Source organism: Lupinus angustifolius, chromosome LG16 (assembly GCF_001865875.1).
Source record: "Lupinus angustifolius cultivar Tanjil chromosome LG16, LupAngTanjil_v1.0, whole genome shotgun sequence".
Taxonomy (NCBI): domain Eukaryota; kingdom Viridiplantae; phylum Streptophyta; class Magnoliopsida; order Fabales; family Fabaceae; genus Lupinus; species Lupinus angustifolius.
In genome coordinates this window covers 17,279,219-17,289,810 of record NC_032024.1, presented here as the reverse complement: position 1 = coordinate 17,289,810, position 10,592 = coordinate 17,279,219, and the positions used below count along the sequence as shown (strand labels likewise).

Sequence of the window (10,592 nt, the reverse complement as noted above, 5' to 3'; positions counted from 1 at the left end):
TGCAAATTTCACTCTGCTCTTCTTTGAGGAATCAAACTCTGTTAGCCATTCTTTGTGTCTTGTCATGTGATTGGAGCATCCATAATCCAAGTACGAAGACTCAGTTTGTGAGCTTTCTGCATATGTAGTTACCATTAGATTCAATGGCTCTGAGTCTGAGTCCCCTTGCACAACATAGGCTTCTTCTTGATTCTTTGTTTGTTTTATTCTATCATTAGGACATTCATAGGAGTAATGTCCTAACTTGTGGCAATTGAAGCACTCAACCTTCCTTTTGTCAAAAAATTTTTGATTTTGGTTAGTTGTTCTTGGCCTTCCTCTCTTATCAGATGATTCTGCCCAGTCTTGATTGCTTCTACTTCTGTCATTGTTTTTTGGCCATCTTTTGTTCTAATCAGGTTTGTTTCTCCACTTCTTATCTTTCCTCTTATCCTCATAGGTTGCCTTTAATGCTTGTTCTGCCCTTTTCCCTGCACCCTGAGCTTCTGTCAAGGAGTCTCATTTCATGAGCTTCAAGTGAGCTTTGAAGCTCCTCAATTTTCATCTTTGTGATGTCTTTGGAATCCTCTATAGCAACTACTATGAAATCAAACTTTTGAGGCAGAGACCTCATGATTTTCTCAATCACCATGAGATCTGTGATTGATTCCCCATAACCCTTCATCTGATTAGTTATGGTTAGCATTTTGGTGAAGTATTCACCAATCTTGTCACCCTCTTCCATGTGTAGAAGTTCATATTGCCTTCTAAGAGTTTGCAATTTCACCTTTTTGATCTTGTCTCCACCCTCATGACTTCGAATCAAGATATCCCAAGCTTCCTTGGAGGTGATGCTCCCTGAATTTTCTCAAAGTGGACATCATCCACGCATTGATGAATCAGGAATAGAGCCTTGTTGTCCTTCTTTTTTGCTTCTTTGTGCAAAATTCTTCGGTTTTCTGTTGCTTCAAGACTCAGTGTTGCGTATCCATCTTCAACTACTTCACTGACTTCTTGGAAGCAGAACAAGACCCTCATTTGTGTCCTCCACCAGTCCCAATTATTCTCAGTGAGGATTGGGAGGCCCATTGATTGAAGGTTTGTACTATTTCCCACCATTTCTTGATCTTCTTACAACAATCTACAACTTTCTTCTTGCTATTGATTCACCCTCAGCGAATCGAAAAATGCCCCTTTTCTTGCACACTCACTTTGATCCTTTTCACACACACTCACCCGCAGGTCCTTGGATTTTAAGCTCTTGATACCAGATTTGTTGGGAATTTGTTGAGAAGAAGAAGATTAGAATTGCAAAAAAGAAAGAAGAAGTGAATTAACAATGTAGTGTGTTATTTCTCATTGAATGTGTAAAGTAAACAGCTCACTATTTATAGTAAGCTTAACAACCAACTAACTAAACAGAAATTCAAACTGTTTCTATAAATGGCAAGTCACATTTTCTTCTCTAATTACACAACACTACACATTAAGACTTGAATTACAATATACTTTCAACAAAAATCACCACAATATGTAATGTTCATGAGTAACCCTAGGGAGTGTTCGGAAGAGCATATGGTGAGCTTAATTAGACTTATCAAATTGATTATGAAAATAACTTGCAACATTCTTATAAACTCCTTTAGTAGTTCAATAAACATATCAGAGAAGCTAATAAACTTAAGCTCTTTTTAGCTTATTTCAATAGATAAATAAAAACTTGTTCAATAAGGACTTAATTAAGTTGCTTATCCAATGGTGCTTCTAGTAACTACTACTTTCTCCTTCGCTTTGTTCTGGTGCATATAAAATTCATACTTGTAAATTGTAATTATATTGTGCCCTTATACTATGTTGTTAACACTTAACACGGCAATGAATATGCTTATAAATTATCAGAATCATCAGAATCTGAGATTTCAATGGCGAATGAAACATCAGAGAGAGTGTTAAATTAATTTCGTAATTAGTACCGGTGACGTTGAAATCAGCAAGCGTGTCATCGGAGTCATTGATAGGGGAGCGGAAAGTACGAAGGTTCTTGTTGCGGAAACGGGAGAATGAGAAAGCATTGGCGGCAACGGTAAGCGTGACCACAGCTCCGGCAAGCTTGGTGGCGGTGAGGAAGATAGCGAGGAGCGTCATGGCGGCGGTTACCGGAAAAGAGAAAGTGGTGGTTGGTCCACGTGTCAGAGATGTAACGAAGTTGTTGTTTATTCAGTTTACCAAGTTAACACGGAGTTGTATGTGGTTGATGCTTCATTTATCGGCTTCTCTGTTTATTCATGTGGATATGGCGCGTAAGTGTTCGTCACATTTAGCTTCTATATCCCTGCAGAGAGTGACTTGGACAAGTGAATGGTGCTATTGCATTTCTCATTTCTATCTTGATAAAATGGAATCTTAGTTTTTTTTATACTATTATTAATAGTACTATCATTGTTTTAGATAAGGAAATAATCACACGTGAGGTGTTTAGTTATTCTTTCTAATAAATATTTTGTCTAAGAATTGAATTCTTGATTTTTTTATTTTTTTTGTTAGGATTTAGTGAAGTTTATACGACTAGACTACTGGTAAATAAAAAATAAAATCAAGATCAATTAAGTGACACGGACCTATCAACACTATCCTTCCTATTCCTATTAGTGTTATTTCTGCCTTTGGAATAATGAGATAAGTTATGTTTAACTCTCATATGTGTTTTTTACATTGCATCTTAAAGTATGAAAAATGCAATGTCACTTCCCATCACAAATGAGTAACATACAGTTTTACATTATATTTGGTTGTCTAGAAAACAAGATGAAAAAAAGAGGAGGAAAGAAAAATAGTGGAAAATTTCATTTCTCATCCTTTGGTTCCAAAATTAAATAGGGAAAAATGAAAAAATATACATGGGTCTCACAAAAAACTTGTCCCCCCTAAGTTGGGAAGAAAATAAAGGAAGGAAGAAAAACCATCAAAAATTCCAAATTTGCCCTTCATCATGAATTGAAAAAACAATAATCTAGATGAAAATAAATACAATGTAGCAAATTTCTTTGTTTATATTCATTTTTATGTGAAATTAGTTAACTTAATTTTATTTTTGTTGCTTTTAAGCTTACAAATAAATAATAATTATGTATGCTAAAGGATGAAGTGAAAAGAAAAAAGAAATATCATTACTTAAAATTATCAACAAAATAATAAATAAATTCGAAAGACAAAACACAAATATGTAGAAGTGAGATGATTAAAAATATAAAAGTGATTGTCGAATATTAGTTAAATTTTCTTCTAGACACACTATTGTGAAAAAGATATATGTAAAATGCTAATGATTTTCTTTGAATTTTATAAGCAAATGTTGTTATTGAACTTAGATTATATGTTACTTAAAAATATTAATTAATATTATTAAAAATAAATTATTTAGTTATGTAATTTAAAAATTAGATATTTACATAATTATATATCTATACTATATATAAAGACAAAACATGGTGTAACTTCCATTATGGTGTAATTTCTATTTTCTATTTTGCCCTTCACATTATTTAATTTTTACAAAAATGTCATATAATCGTAAATAAACATCATCAACACATTAATTAACTATATATTTCACATTAAGTTGAACATTATCATAAATACATAAAAATTATAACAAATACATTCTAATTCTAAAATAAAATATATAAAAATTGAATACATAATACCATGTAATATTGACCGGCAGGCACAAAGTGTCTGTACACACTAATATATATAATGGGGGTACTTATATCATTTTCAATGCATTATATATAAATGTGTTTTTCTTTCCTCTCACTTTCCTTCCATTTTCATTCATACCAAACAATAAAATTATCATATCATTTTCTACTACTTTTCTTTCCTTCAATTCTCTTTCCTTCCACTTTCTTTCCTTCTACTTTCATTCCAAAATCAAACATAGCCCTAGTGCTCTCCAAATAGTCATAAGGATCATCACCTAGTTGTTGATGTATTCCAAAAAAATAGAAGATAAATTTAAAATAAATTAGTAACACACAAATTTTCTATTAAGATTGCATTAATTTTGAGGAGTATCAAATTTCATCCTAAAATTATATATTACCATAATCTTTAAAGAACTATTTTGACAATCCTATAAGATGGTGAAGATAAGTTATGTCAAGAGATAAAGAAATAAATTATATTAAGAAGATATGTAGTGGCTTAAACAAGTGATACACTCATCGATTGATTTTGACATTTTGTTAATTAGTAAAGAGAATAATTAAAAAATATACGAGGAAAAAAATGTATCCATGATGATGCATGAGTTCTATACATTATTATGAAATCATCTATCATATATTTAATCATCACCAACTCTTCAAAAAATATTATAAATGAATGGTGGACAAGGTAATAAATAAACGTATATAAATCTTTACAAACTCAAAATATATCCCTTCATTAATGTTATGCACATAGTATAAACAATATTAAATGAAATAAAAATTTAATAAAATTTGAGTAAAGTAGGGACATGTACATTAAAAATTATATTAAAAATAAAATGAAGAAGCATATGATAAAAAGAGGAGTAACATTGAAAAATAAAATATAGATATGTATTGAGTTACAAAAACTTTAAAGATAAAAAATTATATAAAAACATATAAAACATGTCATATTAGATACATGTCTTTTTATATTTTTGTGCTATGACTAAATTTTAATTAGAATTAAATCTAATATTTTGTCAAACATTTAATAGTTATGTTCACATAACAACGTCTATATATATATATATTTCTCAAACTTCAAAATATCATGACATGTGAAAGTTAAAATATAAAATAAATGCAGTCACAAAATTATTAATTTTTTTTAATAAAATCCTCATTATTCAAAATTTTATAATTGATATTGTGTTGTTGAAAATTTCCGGAAAGGACAGACCAAATCAAACGCAACCTAGTTTTTTAAACAAACCCAGTTTTGTCACTCACATCACAAACTCAGAGCAGCGATTGCAGTGTCGTTCAACCGCGTTCTCTGTCTCTCTCACTCTTTCACTCGCTCCAGGTAAGTTCTAACCCAAATCTCGTTCATCTAGGTTGCTCAAATAAATTTTATTGTTTTATGTAATTCCTCTTTCCCACCCATTATTTATCAGAATCAGTATTTGATACAATTACTAGTATTAATAGGCGCTTCTTGTCTTTACTTATCATGTTAACAATTTATAGTATCCACATTCAAACAATGAACAAATTACAGTATCCATATTCATCCAATTAACTATCCAAGCAAAAAGTATTTATTATTTAACCTTATCAGATGGATAACCCATTCATCAAAGATTGAAACTTTTTGTTCCATTCGAATTTCTCAACCTAAATACTGCCACCCATTTGTTTCAAACAATAGTAAATTTAATATTTTTCATTTTTTTTTCTGGGTTCAGTGGAAGGCAATGGCAGATAACGATGACGAATTAGAAATGCCAAGGGATGCGAAGATTGTGAAGTCATTGCTTAAGTCAATGGGAGTGGAGGATTATGAACCTCGCGTTATACACAAGTTTCTAGAGCTATGGTATCGCTATGTTGTTGATGTGTTAACCGATGCCCAAGTGTATTCAGAGCATGCAGGCAAATCTGCAATTGATTGTGATGATGTTAAGCTTGCTATTCAATCCAAGGTTAATTTCAGCTTCTCCCAGCCGCCCCCTCGTGAGGTAATTTTATTAATTTTACACTTATTTATCTTCTTGTCACAGTTTAGATTTTGTATCATGTCATAAAAATGTTAATTACATATTGTACATTTGTATTCTTTGATTGTTGAATTTGAGCTGGTTGTAATTTTTTAGGTTTAAATGGAGTTTTGGTCTGTACACCTTTTTCTTTTCAAAGAAGTCATTTTACTTGCAATGGGGTGGCCCAATGCAAGAGGCCCTCACCTAGTGGGGTATAGGGAGTAGATGTACGCAGCCTTACCCTCATAAGGAAAGAGGTTGTTTTCATGATTTGTACCCGTGACCTCATGGAATCATGATCACTAAGCAGAAACCTTAATACCTTATCGTTGCGCCGAGTCTCATCCTCAAGTCCTTATACTTGCAATCATTAGTAAATAAGTTCCTACCATTAAACTTGCAGCACCCTTAGTTTTTTCTTCATATATAGCTAATATTTTCCTGAGTTGGGTATTTACCCCATCTCATTGTTGGGGTTGCTTATTATGTGATAACCTTTGTCAACTCATCTCTCTCATCTCAAAATCAGAAAATGTTAACGTGACTCACTGTTATTGTGATTGGTGGTTGTTATTTTAAGAATTTGGGTTGTGGCTGCTGGAGGAGAGCAGAAGATTGTACTTTTGGGTTGGAGTTGCAGGAGATGTTGGTGCAGCCGGGTTGTTGGTTCATTTGCAGGGTGATGCATGGTGTTATAGATCTTGAGTGTCACTGGGTCATGGCATGGGTCACTCGGGCATTGAAAGGTCACCTCTCAGAAATTTAGCATCTACCCCTTCATTACTCAAGCCCTTAATTTCTTGCCCCCTCACTGTCACCACCCACATTTAAACACCAAATGGGTTTTCTCCATCTTCCATGTGTCTTCAGTCTGCTTTTTAATCCTTTACTCATTGAATCAAAATTAGTTCTTTCTCTGTTTAGTACTCTAGCCGAGTACTTGATCTATTAAGTCTATCCACTCTAATTTTATTTTTCATGAGAGTCATGGGTCATGCCTGCCCTCAAGTAGCACACAATAATGACGATTTGAAGTGTCATTTACTTTTCCTCTAAACACTCAGTCCAGCATTGTCATGGTCTTGTGCTTTATGTTCATGAACTAGGAGAACCCATTTGTCTACAATTTTTGTAACATGCGGCAGTGATCTAGTTAATCCCAAAGGCAAAAATAGACTGAGGAAATTAAGAAGGTTTTGTAAATCTGCTGTCAGCCATGTCTTCTTAGTTGTTTTCGTTGTTGAGAAATAGCAGAGATCTGGTTATTCTTCAAATGCAGCAAGCATTTTCTTTGAGATGGGAGAGATGATGAGTTAACAACTTGGCATTATAAGGTTCCACCACTTAAGAAGCAACCTCAAGAACGAGATGAGGAAAAACAAAAACGCAACTGGTAAACCGTTTGCCATGTAGGAAGAAAACTAAGGTGTTATAACTAACTCCAATGGTAAGTATAAGGACTTACCTGAAAAGCAAAAAAATATTAGCACAGGGACTAAATTAAATGTGAATAAAAAAAGCGATAGAGAACAAAAATGCATTTAAAGAATTCTTACCTTGTTATCTATAGTTTATACTCGAATAAAAAAATGTAAGCATTCCTGTTGTCCATTCCTTCGATTCTCTACCTTGTTTATATAATTATATTGTTGATTTAGTTGAGTGCTTTCATAACTTGAATTAACTTGCTATAGTTTTCGAGTGTCAAGCTAGTACTTTGGAGGTTGGTTTGTTTATCTAAAGTCTACGAGATACCTCAACTTGAGTAAAACCCACCAAAGCAATTAAAATTGTGTAGTTATGGTACTTTCTAAACCTTAATTACAACGAATCATACACAATAAAGGATTCAGCACCATGCTACATTATTTTAGAACAATCATCTGTTTTTCAGATTGCTATACTGGAGTAGGAAAGACACCCCATGGAAAATATTGTTGCTGTCCTTTTTCCTCCCAGTAGGCTCTAAGATTCTTGGTCCCCAAACTTCTTTAATTGCAGTTTTGCTACAAACTTGCTGAAATTAATCACGTTAAATTTATATCTTTCGAAATTGGGGATGAAATTGCCACTTGGTGAGACGGGATTATCAGTTAAAGTCACAATTAGCCAGAAAGTATAAAGCTTTTGCTGAGATATATTGTTAGTTACCATATCATGAGCTGCAAGCATCAACACTATTTGCTTGCTTCAAAGAATCTCTGCCTCTTTGGCCACCTAATGCCACCTGTTCTTTTTGTCTCTTCAAAAACAAATGCCATGTCTTTATACTGAAAGCTGACATGTTGAATTGAATCACCTGCCAGGTGCTTTTGGAGTTGGCTCAAAACCGTAACAAAATACCGTTGCCGAAGAGTATAGCAGGACCTGGTGTTCTTCTTCCACCTGATCAGGACACATTAATCAGCCCCAACTACCAGCTTGCAATTCCAAACAAAAGGCCTGCCGAACCTATAGAAGAAACAGAGGATGAAGAAGCTGCCAATCCCAACCCCGCTCAGGAAGATCAGATGGATATGCAAATGCAACAGAATCCCCATCAAAGAGTTTCCTTTCCCCTGCCGAAACGCCAAAAGGATTAATTTTGAAGGGTTGTTCTGACCTGCACATTATGGTCAAAGGAGCCCTGCTATAACAAGTTATTATATATGATGCTGTATATTTATATTAGGTACACAAATGGCTCATTTTGTAGTGTAAGTGTAACATTTAATGATGTGCTGAATATCCAAGTTTTATGTGTGTAATGACCCTTAGACTGCTAGGTAGTGCTTGAATTCCTACTGAATTTTTATGGTAATGTCAAATTCTAGGTGTGAAATGTCTTTCATGTCATCTTCCTTTTACCCCTTTATTTGCCAGTTAATATATTTAGAAATTCAACTATGTTCATAAGAATGCTTTATGCCAACTAAACATGAAATGAAACTTAACATACATCACATTCTCGAGCATCACAGTACAATGTTCAAAATCATGTCAATTGCCAATACCACGTTAGCTGTATTCCCTTGCATGGCTTTTTTTGAAGTAACCATTACCCACAATTTGATGGCGATTAGTTGGGTCACTGTGCATTGAAGCCAAATTTAAAGTACTATAACTAACCATGTCATTTTCCTGAGAAAATCTATGCAGTTTTAGTACAAACTGAGTCCTTTGAGCTTGTATGACTCGTTGAAATAGCTGATTAAACAGCATTATGTTGTTCATTTGTCATATGGACCTGCCAATGAGTTATTGATGTAGTGGTGTAAGATCTCAAGTATCAAATTATGCCAAAAGGTTAAAGATTCAATTTCTGAGATGAAACTTGTTGGTAGTTATACACTCTAAAATAAATTAGTTCCTTACCCATAAAGTTATATGGAGTTTATCTTAAAAATGTCAGCAATTCTTCACTTCTCTACTGAGGTTGGGCTATGCCATCGTCTTGTACACAACAAATCTGGTTTGCTTGAATTTTTTATATATTAATTTTTGCAAGATAGACATATTAATGAGCTTGCTTGGTACGTGAAACATACTACCTTTTTCTTAAGGTGGAAACAATAATGCCTTAATCAATCATTTTAATTCAAATAGTACATCATAACTAGTGTATACTCTCAGCAGTATCACACTTAAATATTTGTAAAAATATGTTGCTAATTCTGAATAAGTATGTAGGTTCTACATATTATAAATCATAAATCAAATGAAATAAAATGAGATCTAACTATTATCAGTATAATACTAATGTTTCCTTATAATAGTTAATTTTATTAGTATTGACTAATATAGATACTTATCTATATCAAGAATGCAGGATAGTACAGACAGAGTTATTTGATCCCAAACATTATCTGTTTATTTCCCAACACTATTTGGTCCCTGTCCTTCTCCACCCTTTACAGTCTTTTATTCCTATTTTCTGTAGATAGAAAGAGTTTTTAGTGAAATTTGCTTAAATATAAAATTTATTATTGATTCATACATAAAATATGGTTTTTTGGTGATTTGAAAGTGTCGCAGTTATTTTAGAAAAACAAGTTAATTATTTTAAAATCAATCTCATTTTTTTTTCATTTTGGCCATCCTGAACCAATTACCAAACAAATAAAAAAATGGATATTATATTTATTTTATATGTTTCAATTCTTTTATGATAGCAGGTCAGATCACATCTAATTCAACAAACACATAAGTAAGAGAAAATTGGTTATACATAATTTGCCATTCATATCTTAATTATAATTAATTATTAAATAAAAATAATATATATAAATGATAGATAATATATTCAACGTATAAAAAATTTTAAAATATATATAACTCCAAAATTAATTAAATTATATATACTATTAATAAAGGGAAAACACAAAATAACCACCCATCATAGTGTAATTTGTATTTTCCTATTTTGTCCTCAATATCTTTTTATTTCTACAAAAAAACCATATAATATTATTTTCTTATTTTATCCTTATTATCTTCTTATTTTAAAAGTGTATTTAAAAAATTGAATATTAGACCAATTGAATAAATTCAACCGTAAATTTAGCGCAAAAAATTATATTTGAATTTATAAAATACAAACTATACATTACAAATGATAGAAAAGCGGGTTGACAGGCACGACAGTGCGTGTCACGCTAGTAAAATGTATATAGTTATTATATATGATGCTGTATATAGTTTAATAATCAAAATAATTTAGTGATTAGATTAGTTTCAAATTTATTCTATATGAGGCATTCATTAGTAAAATGTATAGACTTTTTTATTTCATCCAGGATTATGTCATTCGAATAGTTATCTCTCCTAACAATATAATCATATTTTCTCATGACTATTCTGAATGTACAACACAATTTCGGTAGTAATATTCCAT

The 10,592-nt window shown here is 32.2% G+C and overlaps 2 protein-coding genes across 4 annotated transcripts in view; one reads left to right on the top strand and one right to left on the bottom strand.

The window, feature by feature from the left end:
- The window catches only part of LOC109329992 (beta-glucosidase-like SFR2, chloroplastic), an 11,162-nt gene extending 8,819 nt beyond the window's left edge, over nt 1–2,343 (bottom strand). Inside the window, exons 1-2 of the mRNA XM_019563932.1 lie at nt 2,227–2,343; nt 1,953–2,176 (exon numbers count right to left, since the gene is read on the bottom strand). Coding sequence (XP_019419477.1) covers nt 1,953–2,124 — 172 coding nt within the window. The 5' untranslated portion in view covers nt 2,125–2,176; nt 2,227–2,343. The remainder of the gene's footprint in view (nt 1–1,952; nt 2,177–2,226) is intronic.
- LOC109330386 (transcription initiation factor TFIID subunit 9-like) lies at nt 4,942–8,635 on the top strand. 3 transcript variants are annotated; one of them, XM_019564572.1, is made up of 3 exons: nt 4,942–5,043; nt 5,426–5,698; nt 8,026–8,635. In XM_019564572.1, the coding sequence occupies exons 2-3, from the start codon at nt 5,435–5,437 to the stop codon at nt 8,299–8,301; spliced, it is 540 nt and encodes a 179-aa protein (XP_019420117.1). In that variant the 5' UTR covers nt 4,942–5,043; nt 5,426–5,434; the 3' UTR covers nt 8,302–8,635. The 3 variants fall into 3 exon arrangements, with proteins under 3 accessions (XP_019420117.1, XP_019420118.1, XP_019420115.1); XM_019564573.1 differs by having other exon boundaries at nt 4,965–5,042; nt 5,420–5,698; XM_019564570.1 differs by having other exon boundaries at nt 4,976–5,090.